The 24264-nt window shown below is 44.1% G+C and overlaps 1 protein-coding gene across 1 annotated transcript; it reads left to right on the top strand.

The window, feature by feature from the left end:
- The first annotated feature begins 3068 nt into the window (after positions 1 to 3068).
- LOC116622424 (NACHT, LRR and PYD domains-containing protein 8-like) lies at positions 3069 to 22615 on the top strand. The gene is made up of 10 exons (XM_032388895.1): positions 3069 to 3151; positions 3185 to 3510; positions 4932 to 5006; positions 6519 to 8118; positions 11459 to 11629; positions 13360 to 13527; positions 15614 to 15766; positions 17317 to 17487; positions 19467 to 19637; positions 22441 to 22615. The coding sequence occupies exons 1-10, from the start codon at positions 3069 to 3071 to the stop codon at positions 22613 to 22615; spliced, it is 3093 nt and encodes a 1030-aa protein (XP_032244786.1).
- The last annotated feature ends 1649 nt before the right edge of the window (positions 22616 to 24264 follow it).

Below are 24264 nucleotides of genomic sequence, written 5' to 3'. Positions count from 1 at the left end.
CTCTGTGCCTCCTGGATTTTGATGCCTGTTTCCTTCCCCAAATTAGGTAAGTTCTCTGCTATAATTTGCTCCAATATACCTTCTGCCCCTCTCTCTCTTTCTTCTTCTGGGATCCCAATTATTCTAATGTTGTTTCGTCTTATGGTATCCCTTATCTCTCGAATTCTGCCCTCATGATCCAGTAGTTGTTTATCTCTCTTTTTCTCAGCTTCTTTATTTTCCATCATTTGGTCTTCTATATCACTAATTCTCTTCTGCCTCATTTATCCTAGCAGTTAGAGCCCCCATTTTTTATTGCACCTCATTAATAGCCTTTTTGAGTTCGACTTGGTTAGATTATAGTTCTTTTATTTCTCCAGAAAGGGTTTCTCTAATAACTTCCATGCTTTTTTCAAGCCCAGCTAGTATCTTTAAAATCATCATTCTGAACTCTAGTTCCGACACTGTACTAATGTCCGTATTGATTAGGTCCCTGGCAGTTGGTACTGCCTCTTGTTCTTTTTGTTGAGGTGATTTTTTCTGTCTTGTCATTTTGTTCAGAGGAGAATAGATGAATGAGAGAACAAAATGCTAACAGGGTAACAATGTCCCCAGAAAATATACACTAAACAAATCAGAAAAGACCTGAAACTGGGGGGAAAGAAAGGGAAAGAAAGAAAAAAGAAAAAGATAAAAACAAACAAAAACAAAACAAAACAAAAAACAGAATATGATCAAATATGATCAGGCTGGTGCATAGATCAATGCCACACACTAGATTTTGGATGTATTTTGGTCTGTTAGAAGAAAATGCCTCCCAAAATTTTAAAGAAAGAAAAACTTATATATGTAAAAAAATAAGGGTTAAGGGCGCCTGGGTGGCTCAGTCGTTAAGCGTCTGCCTTCGGCTCAGGTCATGATCCTGGGGTCCTGGGATCGAGCCCCGCATCAGGCTCCCTGCTTGGGTGGAAGCCTGCTTCTCCCTCTCCCACTCCCCCTGCTTGTGTTCCCTCTCTCTCTGTGTCTCTCTCTGTCAAATAAATAAAATCTTAAAAAAAAATAAAAAAATAAAAAATAATAAGGGTTAATACGATGAGGGGATGGAATATGACTGTAAAGATGAAAATTATAAAAGATTTTATAAAAGGAATTGATAAGATAAGTTGGTTGAAAAAAGAAAGAAGAGGATTTAAAAAAAAGGGGGGGAGAGAATGTGATCAGGCAGGAGACTAGAACAAAGCCATACACTAGAGATTTAGGGTACATTTTGATCTGTTAGAAGAAACTGTATCTCAAAATTTTAAAGAGAGAACAACTTATATATATATATATACCAAAAATAAGGGTAACTACTATGAAGGGATAGAATATGACTCTAAAAATGAAAAATAAAACATATTTTTTAAAAAAGAGATTGATAAGATGTTGGTTGAAAAAGGGAAAAAGAAAAATTCAAAAAAATCAGACAGTTAAAAGAAATTAACTTTGAAAGACTGAAGAATCATGGTAAAAAAGCCATGAATTCTATGTGCAGTGTTCCCCTAGCGCTGGAGTTCTGCCGTTCTCACTGATCGGTAAACTTGGTCTTGGCTGGCTGTTCTCGCTGATCTTCTGGGGGAGGGGCCTGTTGCCGTGGTTCCCAAATGTCTTTGCCGGAGGCGGAATTGCCCCGCCCTTGCCGGTCCGGGCTGAGTAATCTGCTCGGGTTTGCTCTCCGGAGCTTTTGTTCCCTGCAAGCTTTCCGTACAGCTTTGGAGGCGGAGAGTGAAAATGGCAGCCTCCCAGTCTCCGCCCCGGAGGAGCCGAGAACTCGGGGTCCCGCTCCTCAGCGAGCCCCCAGAGAAAAGCCGTCAGTCACTCCCGTCTCCCCGGTCTCCGGCCGCACTCCGCGCTCACCCGGCCTGTGACCGCGCCTTTCTATCTGGCACCCGACCCCGGGTGGAGTCTCCAAGCCCAGCAGATCCCCGCGGTGCGCTCCCGCACCTCTCCTCCCGGGGGAAGGAGGGGAGTCTCCCCGGATCTGCCGCTTGTTGGGTCCCTGCTGGAGGAGCAGTGGCCCGACTGTGCCGCGGATCACGGTCTATGACAACCCCGAGCTGAGAGCCCGCGCCTGGGCTCCGTCTCTGCAGCCGGCTTCCCCGCTCCGATCCCTGGGAGCTCTGCCGCACTCAGGCACCCCCGGTCTTCCTGTGACCCCGAGGGTCCTGAGACCACACTGTCCCGCGAGGGTTCCACCCCCCACTTCGCCACCGGAGCGACGTCCCTCAGCGGAGCAGACTCTAAAAGTCCCGATTTTGTGCTCAGCGGCTCTATCACTTGCCAGAAGCGGCCGACGGAGGCCCCTCCCCCGCCATCTATGCTCCCGAATATCGCCTCGGATTCACTTCTCCGCACGTCCTACCTTCCAGAAAGTGGTCGCTTTTCTGTTCAGAGTTGTTGCTATTCTTTTCTTCGATCTCCTGTTGAGTTTGTAGGTGTTCAGAATGGTTTGATCCCTATCCAGCTGAATTCCTGAGAGGAGACGAAATCCAGGTCTCCTACTCCTCCGCCAGCTTGCTCCGCCCTCCCATTGAGTCTTTAAAATACCCGTGGCATAGACCTAAGCCCCAAATAATTGTTAGCTATGAAGTGCCAGGCACAGCTCTGAATGTACCTGTAGATTTGTCTCTTTGAGAATCCTCACACCCTCACCAATAGCTATGCTCTGGTCCCAAGATCAAAGATCAGAAAAGAGGCACAGAGAGGTGCTGTGCTTTGGCCAGTGACCTTGCTAATACATGGCATCAAGAATAAAATAATAAAATAAAATAAAAAGAATAAAAACTACAAAGTGGATTTGAGTCCAAACACTAAGCCCAAATACTGGACAAGTCCCTAGGTTTTTCCACAAGAGAAAGAACCTTGCAGGGAAGGAGCTAAAGAGAGTATCTGGTACATGGTATGCTCTACCAAATATGGATTAGATAAATCTGTCCTCTTGGGTGGGTTTTCATTTTCTTATATTTTCATGTCTCCACAGGTCTGGTCTGTTCTCTCTTCCAATTGGTTGTCTTTATCACTGGCACTAAGGTTCTAGGTCTTGAGTGAAGATGAGTGATGTGAATCTGAAGTCTGGCCCTTTTTCCAGCTCTTCCTCCCGCTCTTCTTGTTCTTCCTCCAGCTCTTCCTCTTGGTCTTCCTCCTGTTCTTCCTCTTGCTCTTCTAGCTCTTCTTCTTCTCCTTGTTATTTAATCTCATCCTTGATGTCCTCTGCCTCCTCCAACTCCCCTTTTGAAAATGGGGTCATGCTGTACATGGTCTATTTAAGCAAGGAGGAGCTACAAACATTCAAGCAGCTTTTAGTGGATGAGAAGCCCCGGCCTGGCTCTGTCCAGATCACCTGGGACCAGGTGAGGACAGCCAGATGGGGAGAGGTGGTTCATCTCTTGGTGGAGTTCTTCCCTGGACGACTAGCTTGGGATGTGACTCATGACATCTTTGCCAAAATGAACCAGACAGAACTCTGTCTTCGGGTACAGATGGAGCTAAATGGTGAGTAATAATCTGGTATACAAAATGGGGATGGGGGGACGCCTGGGTGGCTCAGTTGGTTAAACAGCTGCCTTCAGCTCGGGTCATGATCCCAGGGTCCTGGGATCAAGTCCCACTTCGGGCTCCTTGCTCAGCAAGGAACCTGCTTCTCCCTCTGCCTGCCACTCCTCCTGCTTGTACTCTCTCTCTCTAGCAAATAAATAAATAAAATATTTTTTAAAAATGGGAATGGATTTGAGTGTTAAAGAACTAAATATTTTACTGGCTACCCATATTGGCCACCTGAACAAGAAGGCAAATAGTGGAGTATGCTGATGACTCTGACCCCAAAAGCCAAAGACCATTATATTAGCATAGTTTTAAAAAATTTAACCAGATATTGCTTATCTGGTATCTATATATACTCTATCTTCATTATTTATGGATTCCATGTTTGTGAATCTGTGTATTAAAATTTATTTGTAACTCCAGAATCAGTAATTGTGACACTTTCATAGTCATTTACGGACATGTAGGGTGGAGAAAAATTGGACACAGATGTTCCCAGCTGCAGTTGAATAAAGCAGTGCTCTGCCTTCTTACCTGTGCACTCATCCTGTAAACAAGCATCCTTTCCACAGTCTATTTGGTGCTACTTCTTTATGTTTTTGTGTATCTTGTTGGTGATGTTGCTATTTAACCTGCCCCCTCCCCAAGCATAGTGGTGAAGGGCTGTTTAGCATCACAAGCACAGAGAAAATATATGTGTTGGGTAAGCTTCATTCAGGCATGAGTTATAATGCTGTTGACTGTGAGTTCAGTGTTCATGAATCAATAATATATATTGAATTAGATTTCTTTAAACAAAAAAACACGTAGACCATGGTTATGTATTGAAGAGTCAAAAATGTTGTAAGCAGAGGCTACAGGAACCTAACCCTATATTCATGGGGCTAATTGAATATTCACAGTAATTTTATAGAACATAAATAGCATGAATAAGAAGAATCAATGACTCTATATGTATGTGTTTGTGTGTATATACACATGATTATTTTCATATACATACATATAAATATGTAGATATGTAGATATATACACATACATATATATGTGCACATGCAGATTTTAAAGTCTGCATATATTTTACATATACATATGCATGTGTGTTTGTGTATATTGCTCCCTCTGTGTTTGACTGAGCTATCAATTTATGTTACTGAGTACTTCATCAGTACATCCTAAAACAACACCATTTTCTCACTTCCTAACATCATGATGGAGTCTAGGCAATTTTCTTCTCCCTGGACTAAGGTGGTGAGAGAATGGGACCCTCGGATGGTGTGGTTGCTCCTATGCTGAAAGGGCCCATTCCTTCCATGTGGCTTTCCCTGTCCTGTCAATCATTCCAGTGCAACAGTCTCCTTTCCTGTCTGTTCCAGACATTCTACCCAACCTGGAGCCAGAGGACTCGAACCCAAGAGAAATGCCAGTGAATTTGGAGGAAGGAGAATCTGGTATGTCCTGGCATTGTGACAAAGCCTGGAAGAAAACGGACTGTGGGTTGGGGTAAGAAGCTCGGTTCCTGAGGCAAGGCAGATTGTAAATTAGTACGTAGGCGTCTCTTCTATGAATCAGAATTTTAAGAAAAAAGAGTAGTTGTAGACATACCTAACTCAGAAGTCCAGCCACCAGCCCAGCTGGAGGCATTGAGTGATGTCAGTGAGGCATCACTTCTGTCCTTCTCCTAGCTCTCTCTTCTCTGTGGGACTCAGCCTTGAGTGGTTTCTCCTACCGCAGTGGCCATCTTGGCCACCAGCTACCTTACATTGTATCTGTTTAGCACCATCAGCGGAAAGAGGAATATTTTCTCATTGCTCCAGCACTCATCCTAGAACTGACTGAGCTGAATGAACTGAGCTCACGAGCTCAACAATGAATGAAATGATGAAGAGCTCTGGTTGGTTAAGACTGGTCCACGTACTTGTGTGAAGAGATGAGGTCAAAAGGAGCTGAGGGCCCAAGGGCAACACTCTAATCTATTATGAAAGCACACAGTAAGTGGGGTGTGGGATCCCCAGTTCCAGCCTTAGCACAGTTAGATTTCACCCATTCAACAAACACTGGAGGGCTGATGGTTCTGACACCACAGTGTGAGCCAGAGTTGTAAACTCTACTTTATTTTGGAGATGGCAGGCTGGAGGCTTAGAGATTCTGTGACTTGCTTATCCTCATAAAGCTAATAAGTAAATAGATGTTGAACTTGTAGTAAGCTTTCTCCTCTCGATCACCTGGAGGTGGAGGGAATGAAGTTGGAGTCAGACATCATGTCTAATTTGTAAAGTTTCCTCTTGAGGGGAGGGGAGAGAGAATCACAGGTTGAGATAAAGGCTGTGACAGATCCTGTTAACTCCCTACCCCATATCTCATGTGTTGACAGAATATAATTTATTTAGGGATAAAATGGACCCAGCCCTAAGGGAAATACTTTTTTTCTGGGCTTCCTTAAAGTTGGGGTTAACCATCTGATGGCGCTAGGCCACGAGATGTAAGTAGAAGTCTCCTGAGTGCTTCAGTTTGTACCGATGGAAGGATACATGAGCTGTGAACATGTCCCTCCTCCCCACTATTTCTGCTTCGAATATAAATATAACTTAGGACATAACGATAACATAACTACAACAGTAATCTCTTAATCATGAGGCAAGAAGTATAAAGAATGTACTTACAGCAATGCGGTGTTACTTGGCCCTGATGCTGCAGAACCGAGTCAATTTCAACAGCTTTACACACCCCTCCCCAAATTTATTAAGTAAAAAGCGGTCCTTCTCTGTTTAAGCCACTTCAAGTTGACTTTTCTGATTACTCACAGCTTCTTCATTGTGCAGTGTTGTCAGGAAAAGAGCATGATGTGCGCAGGTGTGTCATGGGACTTGATGTAGATGTCAAGGCTAGTTTTCTTTTCGTTCGATCGGTTCTTAAATAACTCTGACACTGTACCCTGTATTTCTCCCACCTTGCTAATCTAGATAAAATACAAGAGTACAAACTGCACATTATGGATGAGTATTCCATGATACGTATCGTGACCACTTGGTTTGGGAACCACGTAGACTTCTTCTACCAAGACATAGAGAGACACGAGAGGTTCTTACCATGTATTTTTCTTCCCAAAAGACCTCAAGGTAGACAGCCCAAGACTGTGGTCCTACAGGGAGTCGCTGGGGTTGGAAAAACAAGCTTGGCCAAAAAGGTGATGTTGGAGTGGGCAGAAAACAAGTTCTACCCCCACAAGTTCTGGTGTGCTTTCTACTTCCATTGCACGGAAATGGCCCAGGTGGGCGAGCAGAGCTTCTCTGAGCTGATTGCCCATAAGTGGCCCGGGGCATGGTCCGTCATGTCCAAGATTATGTCCAAACCAGACCAACTTCTGCTCCTCTTTGATGGCTTTGAGGAAGTATCACTGACCCTCACAGATAGACCAGCTGACCTGAGTGACGACTGGAGCCAGAAATTGCCTGGGTCTGTCCTCCTGACCAGTTTGCTGAGCAAAAAAATGCTCCCTGAAGCCACCTTACTGATCACCCTGAGGTTCACGTCTTGGAGGAAACTTAAGCCCTTCCTAAAACATCCCTCTTTTATAACACTTACAGGGTTTAGTATGACGGAAAGAGCCAAGTATTTCAGAACATATTTCAGAAACAAGAGGGATGCTGATGAAGCCTTGAGTTTTGTCATGGGAAACACAATTCTCTTCTCCATGTGTCAGGTCCCTGCAGTTTGCTGGATGGTGTGTTCTTGTCTGAGGCAGCAGATGGAGAGAGGAGCAGACCTTGCACAGTCATATCCAAATGCCACAGCTGTATTCGTCCAATATCTGTCTAGCTTATTTCCAACCAAACCTGGAAGACTTCCCAGTAACACTCATCAGAAGCAACTGGCAGGTCTGTGTTACTTGGCTGCAGAAGGTATGTGGAACATGCAATGGGTATTTGACACGAAAGACCTTGAGCAAGCCAAGCTGGATAAGACCGCTGTTGCTACTTTTCTCCGTGTGAATATTTTTCAAAGGGTGGCAGGTGACAGAGACCGTTATGCTTTTGCTGTCATAAGCTTCCAGGAGTTTTTTGCTGCCTTGTTGTACGTTCTGTGCTTCCCACAAAGACTCAGAAATTTCCGCGTGTTGGACCGTGTTCAGATCATACGCCTGATAACATATCCAGGAAGAAAAAAAAACTATCTTGCTCAGATGGGGCTTTTCTTATTTGGTCTTTTAAATGAAACGTGTGCTTCAGCTGCAGGGAAGTCATTTGGATGCAAGCTGTCCCTGGGTAATAAGAAGAAATTGCTGAAAGTGGCAGCCCTGTCATATGAATGTAACCCACCAACCCTGCACCATGGCGTCCCACAGCTATTCTACTGTCTGCATGAAATCCAGGAGGAGGCATTTGTAAGTCAGATCCTAAGTGATTGTCAGAAAGCTGCTTTGATCATCAACAAGAAGAAAGACATGCAAGTGTCTGCTTTTTGTCTTAAGCACTGTCAACGTTTGCGGGATCTAGAACTGACTATTACCCTGACCATCACCCAAGTGTGCGCACTCAACCCGGATCCCCTCCATTCCACTGAGTGAGTGCTCTTATCTTTCCTTTGGCAACCTGTGCTTCCCAGGGACCTTGCCTACCATCCCCCAGGCATCCAGGGTGACCAGCTGTCCTGAGGCGGTCCCTCACACACGGGACTTTCAGTTCTAAAACCAGGACAGGAGGTGCTCCTAGGATGCAGATTTCCATGCTAAAACTAGGAGAATCCTGGAAAAGCAAGATGATTTGTTTACCTTCCCTATCTCTATTCTGCATGCCCTCCCCTCCCTCGTATGTGGGGACCTTGCTTCACGTGTCACCCCCACTTCTGTATACCACCAGCTTGTTAGTCTCTAGGGAAGTGCTGTTCAATGGGTCTTTCTCTGATGGTGGAGATCCACTAGCTATGTGTGACTACTGAGCACTTGGAATATGGCTAGTGTGACAGAGGCACTACATTTTAAATTTCATTTAACTTTAATTAATTTAAATTTGAATAGTCACGTGTAGCTAGTGGCCACCATATTGGGCCGTGCAGCTCCAAGGGAGATTTCCTTTCAGTGTAAAAACATCACTCCCATCTTTCATTAGGGAAAAAAGAACTGAAAACTACATGTCCTCATCAGGGGACTATCACATCTCCCTCCTTGTTTTCCTACCAAACACCTTGAAAACACCACTTCTACTCACTGTTTCTTCCCTACTCCCCACTGTGATGTGAAGTGGGTGTTCTGGCTTCCTGGGCAAGAGCTTGAGTTCTCCATCTCCTCCAGAGACCAACAAACTGTGTGTCTTTGGACAAGTTTACCTAACTTTTCTGGGTCTGTTTCTTCATGAGTAAATGATTTTTTAAAAATGATTAAAAAAAATAGTACATACCCCACAAGGTTTTTATGAAGATTAAATGAGATAATAGGCGTGATACACCAAACCTGTCTCAGCCTTTAGTTCCTACCAATAAATACAAGCTATAATTACTAATGTGATTCTTATTCCCACCACTCAACTGAAATACTCTCTTGGAAGATCTATACTTAAATATAGTGGATTTATTTTTCTTAAGAAGTGACAGACTGACCACTCATTTTCTCATACAGTTTTCATACTTTGCCCTGTACCAGACATGGTGCCAGGTATTTTTACTTTATGTGAATTATTCCTTTTAACGTCACCGTTGGACACCATGAAGCAATGGAGGTCAGATAGAGTCATAACTTGTCCAAGGTCACACAGCTGGTTGAAGCTAAGACTTAAACTGAAATCAGACCTCTGGTGGTTATGATGAAGAGCCAGAAAACTAGACTGACCCCTGGGATTGGAGTCATGGGAGGGAGCCCAACCCTTTTTGATGCAAAATTAGAGTGCACCCCTCATTCCTTAGTTGCTCTGTGTAAAGGAGCCACAATCTCTTCCAGACACATTTTTCTTCCATGAAAGCCAGCATAAATCTTAAACGTGTTGCTGGGTTGTTGTCAGGTTCATTTTAAATATCCTATATTAGTCTAACATATGGCTAGATAAATAAAATGGACCTCTTCTGAAGTTAGGGGACATCTAGGTTCTGCTCCGTGTGTCCGCACGTCAAACAATGCCCTATCTTCCTCTGGCACATGTGAGTTTCTCCAGGGCAGAGGTAAGCAAATTACGGCCTGGGAGCCAAACCCAGTTTACTGTTGGTTTTTGTAAATAAACTTTAGTCAGATTTCAGCCATGCTTGCCTATGACATATGTCCCAACTGCCACCACACTGCTACGGCAGAGTTGGGAGGTTTCCCCCAATTTTTTGGTTTATGAAAGCTGAATATATTTGCTAGCTGACCACTTACAGAAGAAATTTGCCGACCCCTGTGCTAGGGTATATTGTTAGAAAAGGAATTGCCCAATCACAGGGTGCACACATCACATCTTTAACTTTATATCACAGATAGCTCCAAATTGCTCTCCAGGGAACCTTAGTATCTCGTGGGTGGAATGATTGCACAGGAAAGACTATTTTATGTCTACTTCCAACTTATGTGAGCAACTCCAAACAGCTCAGTTTTGCATATTGGTCTTCCCAACAAAGACCTCAAAAGTCTAACCATAATGTCTTGATATAAGTCTGAATAATCTTAAAACCTAACACTAGCAGAACTCTTAAAAGGTGAGAAATTTCCTTTGTGTTGGTCAGTCTGTTGATAACTTTTGGGACAGTTCTGGAAGGGAGTTGGTCTATTTATCCCCGCTTTTTGGAGCTATAATTGACACGTAACCTTGTGTATGTTTAAGGTATATACAAGGTAGAGAATATGTACACGTGGCAAAAGGATTACCATGATAAGGTCACCTAATATATCCATCACCTCACCTACAGTTTGTGTGTGTGTGTGTGTGTGTGTGTGTGTGTGTGTGTGTGTGTGTGTGTGAGATGAGAACTTCTACTCTCAAACGACTTTCCAATATACAATATGGTATTGTCATTGATAGTCATCCAGCCGGACAGTACGTCCCCAGAACCTATTCATCTTATAACTGGAGGTTTGTACCCTTTGACCACCCGTATCCACTTCCCCCACTCCCATACATGGAGTTAGTATTATTTTTATGTGTTTGCATTTAAAATGGGTGTGAAAAGCACATGGTTTTATTTTATGGGATTTCATCTTAAAAATGGCATGCTAGTGTAAGAAGAATTCTGAAATTTTCTTTTTTCATCTAATATGTCTTAGAAATATTTTAATGTCTGGGTACACCTTCTCCAATGAGGTGTACTCAAGTCTTCGAGGTGTACTGGAGATTATTAAACCAGTCCCCCCTTCATTTGCTTTTCAGTTATTTACAACTATAATACAAACAGCATGAAACAAAAATCCTCACAGTATCTCTTGGCCAGCCTCTCTGAAAAGATTGCACAGCGAAAAATGAAGGGAAATATTTAGCAGGTCCTTCCAGAGTCCAGTTGTATCCCATATTGGTCTGGCTGTGGATTTTCCTTTCCTGTACTCACCATGCCAAAAGAAATTAATTTTTCCCTTATTCTGTTCCTACATAGTTTTTTTCTTTTTAATAATTTTCTAAACAAAGAGTAAGAATATAGGATACAGATATAATTCAATTTCTGCCCCCATATAAATCCTAAGTGATTAAAACAACAACTCTCTTCCTATGTCATAGGAAAATCTAGGTATCCTTATTTAAGGCCACAAGTTTTCCTGGAATAAAGTGAGAAGTCTTGCAATGGTATTCCTGGGCATTTTTTTTTTTTTTAATTAGAGAGCCTTACTGGAGTCATAAAGGGTCTGTGATCACAACCAGGGTCGGAAACATCAGCCCTGGGTTTACAAGTAGGTTTTCTCAAGTTTAACCTCTGACGACGAGCCATGTTCTCTTTTCTCTCTTGCACATAGACCAGAAAGCAGTGACCAGTGTTTTCTCTGGTGGCAAGACTTCTGCTCCGTGTTTAGGACACATGAGAATTTGGAAGTCCTGACTGTGACAAACACGTCTATGGAGACTGAGTCAGTGAAGGTTCTTTCTACGGCTCTGAGACATCCTGGGTGTAAACTGCAAAAACTAATGTGCGTATAAAACAGACCTTGGTTAGAAGGAATTCCTTGGAAAGAGTCTGTTTCCCATCCCGTTTTTCTACCCCTTCTCTACTCACATAGACTTGCAGAAAGCATCCATGTGTATCGTTTTTCCCCTTCTAGTCTTATTGAGATAGAATGGACAAACAGCCTTGTGTCGGTGTGCCGCATAATGACTTGACATGCATATATTGCAGAATGATCACTTCAGTAAGTTAATATTCATCACCTCCTAGAGCGACCAAATGTTTTTATTCCTTGTGATGAGAAGGATCTACTCTCTTGGCAACTTTCAAATATACCACCCAGCCATGTTAACTGCAGTCCTCGGGCTGTACATCACATTCCCAGTACTTTTGCATCTTTTACATGGAAGCTTGTCCCTTTTGACCACTCTCACCCAATTCCTCCACCTCCTGCCTCTGACACCAACAAAAAACTGATCTCTTTTTCTGAGTTTTGGGTTCGTTGGCTTTTTTAGATTCCACATATGAGTGAGATCATTTTTCCAAAAAGGACGTACAAATGGAGTAGGTTTCCCCATTTCACAGATAAACAAACTGGGGTGCAAGGTGATACAGTTAATACATACTTAAAATACAGATTTTTAAATTTTTATTTAAATTCAATTAACCAGTATATGATACATCATTAGTTTTTGATGTAACATTCAGTGACTCATTAGTTGTGTATAACACCCAGTGCTCATCACATCATGCGCCCTCCTTAATGCCCATCACCCAGTTACCACCTCCCCCCACCCACCTCCCCTCTAGCAACCTCAGTTTGTTTCCTGGAGTCAAGAGTCTCTCCTGCACATCTTGGCTCCAGAGTCTGTTCTCCTAGCCACTATACCATGCTCTCGTTCTCTGGTTTTTAAGATCCAGAAACCCAATAACTCATCAAAATGCCTTGAAATAACCCACCAGACAGCATGTGGCCCCTAGCCAGTGTCTGGCCAATTTTCTCTCCTATTATTATGATGACTATTATTAGCTCCCATGTATTGAGTAACTACTATACATCAAGCACTCTGCAGAGCCAATTACAGGTGTCGTGTATATTAATTCCCACACCCATCTTAAGAAGAAGGCATCATGCACTCTCTCTTGTGGACCCGAAACTGAAGTTTGGAAGGTAAGTGATCTACATAAGGTCACCCAACCAGGGAGGCCACGCTGAGCTGAGAACCCAGTTCAGACCTCACAGAAAGGCCCTCAAATATTTATAGATGAATTAAATCTAGAAGTGATTAGCAAATGGGCAGATGTTGGTCATAAGTTCTGGGGATCTGATATTCAGCATTGTGACAGTAGTCACTGTATGGTATACTCTAAAGTTGCTGGGAGTCCATCTTCAGTGTTCTCATCACAAAAAAGAAAAAGAAATGATAATTTTGTGATGGGATGAAGGTGTTACCCAATGCCAAGGCAGTAATCATCTTGCAATATATTAATGTATCAAATCAACATGTCCTACACCTTAAACTTATTGTTATGTGTCGATCACATCTCAATAGAGCTGGAGGACTAATTAGCCACCTCGACTGTGGTAATGGTTTCCCGGGTGTATGCATATGTCCAAACTCATCAAGTTGTAACCATTAAAATATGATAGATGCATTTACTGATATTGTTTATACCTCAATAAAACTGTTTTTGAGAAAAGCACTAATGAGCTGATGAGATCTTATTATAACTAGGCACTGCTTACCTCTCCAGCTTTAGACGTCTACATCCCTCCATGTTGAACGAAGACTTAATCCAAGTTTTGATTGAAAACCGGTATCTGAGATACTTGGAAATACAAGGCACAGAAGTGAGATGTGAGGCCATGGAGTTTCTGTGCACAGCCTTGAAAAGCCCACAGTGCTATCTGCAGTGTCTGAGGTAAGATGAGCCTGGGATCTAGAGAGACCCTGGCGCCCAGACTGTTCTTTCAGAGGTGGGATTACATGCGCGGTCTTCCTGTCATCTTTCTTTTGATCTCATCGTTGTTAGTTTTACTCGGCTTTTTTTTTTTTTTTTAAGGTGGGCAATGTGATAATTTGATATACATACACACTGAGCAATAATCAACACCATCAAGCTAATTAACACACCTACCACCTCACACAGTTATCATTTGTGGGGAGGGGCATTTAAGATCCACTCTCTTGGCAAATTTCAGGTATATACAACAGTTTTGTCAACCACAGCTACCAAGCTGTACATTAGATCTCCAGAACTCCTGCATCTTACAACCAGAAGAACATTCTCGCCCATTTCTTCCACACCCCTGCCTTGGCAACCACCATTCTCTCACTTTTTCATGCTCTACAATTGGACCATGTCCTAGATGTGTCTGAGATAGGGAGACTAGAGCCCCATTGGTGAGCTTCACCTACCTCAAACTGGCTCACAAGAGGAGATTGCTAGGACGGCAGTTTTGTGAGCTGATTGTCGAAGAGCATTATTGAAAAGTTAAATCATACAGACTTACAATTAAATAAACCATATGAGAAAAAATTAATAGATTATCAAAACCCATCACCTCCTAATTTCTTTACTATACTATTATCAATGCCAAGGTGCAGCAAACTTTTTCTATGAAGGGCCAGATAAGTATTTTCAGCTCTGTGGGCCATACGGTCTTTGTCTTTACTTTTCAACTCTGCCATTATAGGGCTAAAGTTTACGCGGCCAATATGTAAATGAACAGGTGTGGCTGTCTTCCAATAAAACTGTATTATTATTAATTTATTGAATATCTGCTAATAATACCATTTATTAATACCAATTATTAATAATTAAGAATTATACAATTTGTTAATAACTATGCACTATATAATTTGCTGATATTTATTATGGGTACAGGGATTTGAACTTCATTTAATTTTCATGTGTCACAAAATATTCTTTTGATTTTTTTTTTTAACATTTAAAATTTTTTTTTTTTTTTTTTTTTTTTAAAGATTTTTTATTTATTTATTTGAGAGAGACAGAATGAGAGAGAGCAAGCACATGAGAGGGGGAGGGTCAGAGGGAGAAGCAGACTCCCTGCCGAGCAGGGAGCCCGATGCGGGACTCGATCCAGGGACTCCAGGATCATGACCCGAGCCGAAGGCAGTCGCTTAACCAACTGAGCCACCCAGGCGCCCAACATTTAAAATTTTTTTTAAGTTCTTAGTTCACAGGCTGTACAAAACCAGGTGGCCAGGAGACTGGCCCACGGCCATAGTTTGCCAACTCCCAGTGTGTGTTCCTGAGGTTGTTGAGTTTGTGTGGTGGGGTGCTCCTGCTGTGCATTTAACAGCTCCGCATGGGTAAATCAGCCACCGTGGGAGCATTCACACTAGACATTGGCCAACACTGCACATCAGGGCTTTTTTCGCCAGAGTCAGTAATTAAACACATCCCAGCACCCAAGTGCGTAGCATCCCCACCAGCCTTTCCGTGTGTTACGTTGTGCCGACAAAGCCTGGGCAACCTCTTGTTTCCCCCTGGCAGCTCTGGTCCTTCACACTGGTCAGAGCTGAGTGGAGCCTCCGAGGCTCAGGTGGCCAGACCTGGAGGTGGTTCAGCACAGTAGTTGGGTTAACAGTCGACTTCCGATGGAAACCTAGCTTGACAAGACGGCAGCTGTGATCCCATGTGACTGAAACCTCAGTTCTTTGTCTTGAAGATTGTTGGGCAGATAAATGTAAAAAGAAGTTGCATTTATTTCAAGGGCTGAATTGAGTCCCTGGTTCACGGATAGAGCCCAGCTGCAAGCCCGTGCTAGCTGGTTATGGCCCCAAGTGTCTATTATTTGATACTCTGTGACTAAGATGCTGAATTTGGTGCAAGCTTACCAGCTGGAGAAGATGAAAATCGCCCCTGGAGTCACTCTTGTGTGAAGAACAAGGATGTGGGACAGTGGACGGGATCTACATGGCTACACGGGTACCATTTTCCCCAGGAGCTCAGGCTTGGCATTTTTGTGTGGCCTCCATAGGTTGGAAGACTGCTCGGTTACCCCTAAGTGTTGGGTTGATCTTGCCAGGGATCTTGCAAGTAACAAACACTTGAAGACACTAATGCTAAGAAGTAGCCGCCTGGAGACATTTGGGGCGTATTGCCTGTCAGGGGCCCAACTGGAGAAGCTGGTGTAAGTCTTGTTGTTGTTGTCATGACTGTTGCTCATTTGTTTGGTGAATTGCGTGATTCTGGGAGAAGAGCAGTAATGGAGGAATGTGTGCCAACTTAAGTCTCGTGCTGGTGTCAACTGCATAGATGGGTCCATGAAGAGTCCAGACACGAGAGAGAGAATGTCCATGTAAAAGTACACATTTATACCTAATACTCTGGAAAACATAGTTACAACGAGCCCGATGTATCTGTCATCCAGCTTATGCCCTAGAACCTCACCAGTACTGTTTTCCTTCCTCACGGGTTACATTGATCCCTGCCCTACCCCTCACGGTAGCTGCCTTGAATTGGGCTGATCAGGCCCCTCACACATGTATTCTTTTTTTTTTTTTTTTTTAAGATTTTATTTATTTATTTGTGAGAAAGAGAGAGGGAGAACACAGAGAGAGAAGGAGAAACAGGCTCCCCTCTGAGTAGGGAGCCCAAGGCAGGACTCGATCCCAGGACCCCGGGATCATGACCTGAGCCAAAGGCAGACGTCCAACCGACTGAGCCACCCAGGCACCCCTCACATGTGTATTCTTAAACAGAGCACCATGCAGTTTCGCATTGCTTTGAATTTCACGTAAGTGGCCTCAGCTACTATATGTTCTTTTTCTGATCAACTGACATTTTTGTGCTTAGTTGCTTCAGAAGCCCATTCCTCGTCACTGCTGAATGATAACAATTGTGTGAATATGCAACAATGTAGGTATCCGTCCTACCGGCCTGAGGTTTGGGCTGTTTACATGCACGCACACACGCACATGGTACACGCACGCACACGCTGTGAAGAGCACTCCAGCAGTGGGATCTCTGGGTCATGGAGAGCATCCATCTTCCATTTTACCAGCTTGTGTCCAGAGTCTTTGCACCAGTTTTCAGTCCCGCCAGCAGGTGGATGCCGCTTCCCGTAACTCCGAGTCCCTGTCTGGCCATTGTTACCGTCTGTATTCTCCCTACTGATTTTGCCAGTCTGACAAGCAGGAGATCATATCTCATTGTTTTAACCTATATTTCCCTCATTACTATGAAAATGTTTTCATGACCTTACTATTCATCTTGGTTTCTCTACTACGAATGCCTGTTCCTGTCTTTAATGAATCTTTTTAAAGCATATATATATATGCTTAAATATGTATATATATTTATGTATATTTATTTTATATATATATATATTTTTTTTTGAGTAAGCATTTATTTTTTTAAGCTTGTGAAAGGCTGTCTCCTGTGGGCCACCCCAGTATCCGTTACGTATTCTTTAGCTGTTGGTGGTCTCTTTCCCGTCCTTCTAATCCCTATAACTATTTTCCTGACCCACATCTCCTCCACTCCCCTAGCCTCACAGGAAGGCTGCTACTCTTCTTTAGGACTTGGAAGCTCTAAGAGGTGGTAACAGAGGTGTGATGAGGCTTTCACACCGAAAAGGAAAGCCCAGATGGCAATGTTCATCTCTCAGTACGGGACAAAGAAAATCTGGTCATGCACATGGATTAAAGTGCCTCCCATCTGTGTGTTTCTGTCCCCCAGATTGGAGAATTGTGACCTCACACTGCTTACCTGTAAAAGTCTTACCTCTTCCCTCAAGAGTAATGAGATGCTGACCCATCTGAGCTTGGCAGAAAATGCCTTGAAGGACGAAGGAGCCAAACAGCTTTGTAGCGCCCTGCAGCATCCTACGTGTCCTCTACAGAGGCTGGTGTGAGTCCCAAAATATCCTCTTCTTGAGGATCCCTGGAGTAGAATAGAGTGATTGAAGAAAACTGCTGTGTGTGTGTGTGCACATGATCTCAATCATAAATTCTTTAGATGATTTCCCTTGGGCGTCAGGATGTGTGATATTGTGATTTATAACCTAAGAAATATGTATTTGGTCTTCGTCCCTGTTTCTGGTACAGAGTTCCTCAAACCCTTGGAAATACCTAAGTGGTGAGAACTATAAAGGTGTCTATTATTATGTTAATGAGTGACTTTTGGAAAGCACCCAAGGATGTGGGGTTGTTGCCCCAAGAACCAGCCTTGTGATTAGAGGGTTAGAACTTTAAGTCCTGGGGCGCCTGGGTGGCTCAGTCATTAAGCGTCTGCCTTCGGCTCAGGTCATGATCCCAGGGTCCTGGGAGTGAGCCCCACATCGGGCTCCCTGCTCAGCGGGGAGTCCAGTTCTCCCTCTCCCACTCCCCCTGCTTGTGTTCCCTCTCCTGCTGTGTCTCTCTGTCAAGTAAATAAATAAATCTTAAAAAAAAAAAAAAAAAAAAGAACTTTAAGTCCTTCCCCCTGCCTCTGGGGAGGGGAGAGGGGCTGGAGGTGGAACCAGCCACCCAAAGCCAACGATTTAATTAATCATGCCTGTGTAACGAAGCTACCATATAAGCCCCAAAGAATGGGATTTGAGAGCTTCCAGGTGGGTGAACACATGGAGATGCAGGGAGAGCAGCTCACCTGGAGAGGACATGGAAGCTCTGTGTGTCCTCTCCCTATGCATCTCTCCCATCTGCTGTTCCTGAGTTCTATCCTTTTATAGCAAAATGGTAATCGAATGAGTAAATGGGTTTCCTGAGCTCTGCGAGCTGCTTCAGCAAATGAACCGAATCCAAGGAGGGGGTCATGGGAACCTGACTGGTGATTGGCATCCTGGGTTGGAGTTGGAACCTCCGGTTTATAGAAGCCCAGCCTGGCCTTGCGGCTGGTGTCTGAGGGGAGTGAGGTGAGGGAAGCAGTCTCGTAGGACTGAGCCCTTAGCCTGCACAATCTGATGATCCGTACATAGTGTCAGAATTGAGTGGATTTCTCAGACACCATTACCATCTGGGCTTTCCTGTTTCTTAGTGGGGGGACCCCCCCATACATGTTGAAATGGGACTCAGAACACCAATGTAGGGTGCTTTTGTCTATTATTAACAGAAAATAAACTTAGACAGTCTTAAACCATAAAGAAATTTGCCAGCTCCTAAAACCAGAAATGAAAAAAAGGGGCGCAAAATATCCCCTGAACCCATTAAATTTTAGCTTCCCAAAGTCAAGCAGGAAGTGGTGCAGGTGCTTTGGAAAACAGTCTAGCTGCTCCTCAAAAGGTTAAATGTAGACCTAACGTAGGAGTCAGCAATTCCACTGCTAGGTACATATGCAACAGAAAAACATACATTCACGCCGAAATGTCACAGATGTTCATAGCGGCATTATCTGTAATAGCCCAAAAGTGGAAACAACCCAAGGGTTGATAAGCTGATGCATGAATGGAGAATGTGTGGTGTATCCAAATGATGGAATATTATTGAACTATAGAAAGGAACAATGTATTGATACATGCTACAATATGGGTGAATCTTGAAAATATTATGGTAAATGAAAGACATATTTTTTTCAAGATCTTTTCAAGATCCTGATTCCAATTCCTTTGGATTAATATCCAGAACCAGATAGAGGTTGCTCGAGTTGGGGGTGGGCTGGGGGAAGAAATTGGGAATTAAAAGGGTACAGGGTTTTCCTTTTTGGGGTGACAAAAATGTCCTCTGTAAATATACTAAAAGATGTTGACTTGTACAATCTAAATGGGTGAATGATATTGGTTATGTTAGGAATATCTTGATAACGCTGTTATGAAAAAAAAAAAAAAAAAGGCAGGAAAGGAGTAAAATCTAAAGGTGTTTTGGTTGGTTTTCTTGACACATGTTTCTTCGCAGGCTGAGAAACTGTGCCCTGACCTCTGACTGCTGTCAAGACTTGGCCTCCGCTCTGGATAAAAACAAAAATTTGAGAAGCCTGGACCTTGGTTTTAACAACCTGAAGGATGATGGAGTTATCCTGCTCTTTGAGGCCCTCACGAAACCCAAGTCTGGCCTCCAGATTCTGGAGTAAGTCACCCCGTCTCCTCTTTTGCAACAATGGTCTGTAAAATTCTCTGAGCAGAATACGGGAAAGGGTTTTTGCACTTCCGGGGTTTTTCCTCCATTTAGTTGGAGGACTGGGCAGCCTCAGTGCAGGGTTCAGAAAGAGGATCCTCAGACCGGGAACTTCTTCCTCTGGGGAGTTGTTAGAAATGCAAATCATTGCAGGGTTTCCCTTTCTCTGTCTGGCTTATTTCATTCAGCATAAAACCCTCCAGGTGCATCCATGATGTCACAAAGGGCAGGATTTCCTTCTTTCTTATGGCTGGATAATATTCCATCGTGTGTAAATACCACATTTTCTGTATCCATTCACCTGTTGGTGGGCATGGGGGCTGTTTCTGTGTGGTAGCTACTGTGGGTAATGCTGCAGGGGATGAGGGTGCTCTTGGAGATCCTGGTTCCACTTCCTTGGATGGGGACGCAGAGGTGGGGCTGCTGGGTCAGGCGGTACTCTGGGGGTGAGCCCGCAGACCCCTCAACCTTCACGCCCAGGTGGCTCCCATGCATGGTGCACTTGGAGGACCATGGTTGTAGGAAATAGTCTTCCATTCGGTAAAAGTTTCTTTGTTGGCTGTGGACTGATGCCTGACGTAGCTGGTCTTCTGAAATCGGCGTCTGTACTTAGGGATTCTTTTTTACACATAATTTTTTGTCTTCTCCTAAATGGTCTCTATGCCAACATGCATACTAGCCAGCGATTTGACAAGAGCCATCCTATTTTTAATTCGTATCATGGTTACATTTAAGTGTTTGGGAAAGATCTGGAAACATCTCTTCTCTAGTGATCCATGGATGAAACTGTTTTGCCTCTTTTCTGCCTGCATTTTCTGTTCTCTATTAGTATAATCAGGATTTGAAGACTAGATCATTAAAATCGTTGTTTTATGTTACATCTGTAATTTCTTAGGATTAGTACTGATAGTGGATTTCATTTTTGTTGATAATTAGCTAGTCTAAGGAAATTCAGTGTTCACTATAACTCATTTTTTTTTTTAATTTTTATTTTGGGGCACCTGGGTGGCTCAGTCGGTTAAGCACCTGACTCTTGATTTTGGCTTACGTCATGATCTCAGGGTCGTGAGACAGAGCCTCGCGTCAGGCTCTGCATTCGGTGTGGTACCTGCTTGAGGTTCTCGCTCCCTCTCCTTCTGCCCCTCCTCATGCGTGCGCTCTCTCTAAAAAAAAAAAATATTTAAAAAAAAATTTTTATTTTAAGTAATCTGTACACTTGACATGGGGCTCAAACTCACAACCCTGAGATCAAGACTCACATGCTCTCCTGGCTAAGCCAGCCAGGCGCCCCAGCTCACGATTCTTTTTCTTCAGAAATCTAATCTTAGGTTTTAAGCATTGATTTATCTCTTAGACTGAAATATATTTTCCAGAATGAAATAAATTTCCAGGTGAGCATTTACGTAGTGTTCTCTAAGCCTTTGCTTGTGAGACTACTTTTTATAATCTACTTCCACTGATGAGCAGTAACTTGGCTGAGTATAAAATTCATGGACTGCCCCATCCCAAACTTCTTGATCTAAAAATCCCCTAGATTTCATTCTGTGGAATTCTAGTCTTGTAGAAAAGCCATCTATATCTTTATTTTTCCCAAGAAGAACCTAGGTTTCTATTGCTTATTCTCTTCATTTAAAAAAAAAAAAAATCCTCACATACCTGTGGGTCTTACTTATAGTTAGAATTATTTTAGAATGACTGTCCTCCTTCTATTGTTTTTTTTAAAAGGTTTTACTTATTTATTCATGAGAGAGAGAGAGGCAGAGGCAGAGGGAGAAGCAGGCTCCCCGCTGAGCAGGGAGCCCAATGCGGGACTCGATCCCAGGACCCTGGGATCATGACCTGAGCCGAAGGCAAAAACTGAACCAGCTGAGCCCCCCAGGCACCCCTCCTCCTTCTACTGTTGAAAGGAAATGATTTACTTGACTCTGATCAAGGTTAAGGGATGTTTTAGCTGGTGCACTGTTTAGCAAGTGCCTCCCTGACAGAAACAGGGTCGGGACCTTTATAAACTAATGCAAAGCTGAATGCATGCCCTTGTAGTTTTGGCTTGGGCAGCAGTTTCCAGCTTGTCATTTATCAGCTAGCGGAGGTTCACAGGGCAGGGGAGGCAAGCCACCGGAAAGAAAGCAAAGGATGCACATGTAGGAGACACAGGGACCCCCAGGGCCCCTCTGTCCTGTCTGTTCTGCATTGCTTATAATAGCCTTGCTCCCAGGGAAATTGTACTCTGCTCAAAAATGGGACCCCAAACCACCCCCTCTCTGTGCCTTTCGCTCACCTACACACCACTTCCTCTTTTATGCTTGCTCTGAATTTACGATATGCGGTACTTATGTGACGCAGCTCCTTTCGGGACCATCTCTCCTGCTTTTTTCACACAGCCTGGGAAAGCAGAGGGACCTATTCATAGAGGAACCAGAACCCCTTGTACACTAGAATAGCGAAACCAACGGTGCTCTTCGAATATATCTAGTGACATGCGTCCTCCCCCAGCCCCAATCAGTTATGAGTTCCAGGAAGCCAGGGATGCTGTTTTCCTCACTGTTGTATCAACAATGGCCAGGGCCGTGCCTGGTACACAGGGGGTGCTAAGTCAATATTTTTTTGGTTGAGCAAAGCTGATGCACGGTGGCAATTTCGGAAAGAGGTTATGTGGCTCATAACTTCCTGGAGTTAGGACTTACAGGGTTAGGATGGGCTGAGCTCTCAGATGTGGGGCGTGGCAACTTGTCTACTGTCTGCTTCCATCCCACAGGCTGGAAAAGTGCCTATTCACCTCCGTCTGCTGCCAGACTATGGCTTCCATGCTCCTCCACAACCAGAGCCTGAGATACCTGGACGTGAGCAAGAACGACATTGGGCGCAGGGGCACAGTGCTCCTGTGGGAGGCCTTCCAGCAGTGCAAGTGGAGAGAGAAGGTTGTTCTGTAAGTCTCTGCTGGGTTCCCTGTGCAGAAACAGCGCCCAAGCAAAGCTCCTCGTAAAGAGGGAGACTCTGGACCCAAAAAGCTAGTGCAGATGTTGCTAATGTCCCTCCCTCGTCTCCTGGGGATTTATACTCGCCCTTATGTGGCTGATCAGACCCAGCTCCTGCTTGTGCCTGATGGGAAAACTGACCTGGATTCTCCCGTCTGATTTTAAATTCTTTCTATCCTTCACCTTCCACCCTGGTCTTAACTGATCGATCAGCACTTGACAGCCATATGACTGTGAACAAGTTCCTTTACCTTTCTGAGTCTGTTTCCCCCTCTGTGAAGTGGGATGGCGGCTTCTCCATGGAGGTCTTGTGAGGATGGAAAGGAAGTGTGTCTATGAAGCATGAAACCACGACGCTCTCAGCGAGCGGTGGATTCTGGGTGGAGGTTGTAACGACACCTGGGGTATTCCTTGTCTGTTGCCCTGTAACAAATTTACCTCAAAGTTTAGTCACTTAAGGCAACACACATGAATTTCCTTATAAAATTTCTGAGGGTCAGAAATACGGAAGCAGTTTGACTGGGCGGGTCTAGCTCATGGTCTTCCCCGAAGCCTCAGGTAAGCCCGACTGGAGTTGGATGGAGACTAGATATTTCCACACTGACCCATATGGCTGTGGGCCAGAGTCCTCGATGCTCCCTGTAGGGCTGCTCATGACAGTGCAGCTGGCTTCCTCCACAACAAGTGAGAGAGAGCACCCAAAAAAGACCGCAGTCTTTGATTACTTCCTGCTGGAAGTGGCATCCACCACTTCGGCCTTACTCTTTTGGTCACACAGATGAACCATAGCCCAGTGAGGGAGGAGACTCCCCCAGAGTGTGAGTAACAGCGGGCAGGATCACTGAGCTGGCGGGGGCTGCGGACCGCACTCAGTGAGTGGTTGAACCCAGGCCCTTGGACTCCATCCCTGACTCCCAAGCGCAGCACCATTGTTCTCGGTCTGCCGCGTGGGACCAGAGTGGTCTCCGGCGTGGTGAATTTCTGTCCTTGAGGTTGTGAGTACTTCTCTAGGACCACAGAAGAAAACCAAATGTGAGGGCACAAAGCCTGATTCTTACCTTTCACAGGGAGACGAAACAGAATTATGCCCCAAATATGATGACGAGGCTGGAGGGCCCAGTTGTGAAGAACAAAATCCTGAGGATCGTACAGGACTGGAGCGCTGATTGCTGGGATGAGGCAAGATGGATAGAATGACCCGGTGGCGCCCTGCATACTTTCTTCCTTGGGAATTGTTGGCCTATTCTGTGGGCCGTTCTGAGTCTGGAATGGCCCAGTTGGTTCCGGAAAATGGTGTGGGGCATGACCTCTAAGCACCTCCCTTGGAGATGCTGAGGGCCATGTGTTAGACACGGATTAGTCACTGAGTTGGGGGCACCAGCCCACCTCCACCCCTGGCTTCCAGATGTCTCTGAATCTGTCATGCTAACATTGTCTCTGAAAAATATCTGACTGGCCTTTGAGGATATTGGAAGAATTTAATTAAAAATGTATACATGAATGCACTTCGAAAACTTTTCAAGTGTGATTTATTTACCAGTAGACTAGTATATCAAACTGTTGAGAAGGAAGAAATCTCGGGGGTGTTGGGCTGGCTCCCTTAG

Source organism: Phoca vitulina, unplaced genomic scaffold (genome assembly GCF_004348235.1).
Source record: "Phoca vitulina isolate PV1807 unplaced genomic scaffold, GSC_HSeal_1.0 scaffold52, whole genome shotgun sequence".
NCBI lineage: Eukaryota > Metazoa > Chordata > Mammalia > Carnivora > Phocidae > Phoca > Phoca vitulina.
Note: the sequence above shows the minus strand (reverse complement) of the source record. Positions and strands in the feature narration are given on the sequence as shown.

Bases quoted from the DNA above. Each gene is read 5' to 3' on its own strand.
- LOC116622424 (XM_032388895.1), top strand. From the start codon at position 3,069: ATGAGTGATGTGAATCTGAAGTCTGGCCCTTTTTCCAGCTCTTCCTCC. The intron at 3,152-3,184 runs GTCTTCCTCCTG...TTGCTCTTCTAG, and splicing joins TCCTCCAGCTCTTCCTCTTG to CTCTTCTTCTTCTCCTTGTT. The intron at 3,511-4,931 runs GTGAGTAATAAT...TGTCTGTTCCAG, and splicing joins GGTACAGATGGAGCTAAATG to ACATTCTACCCAACCTGGAG.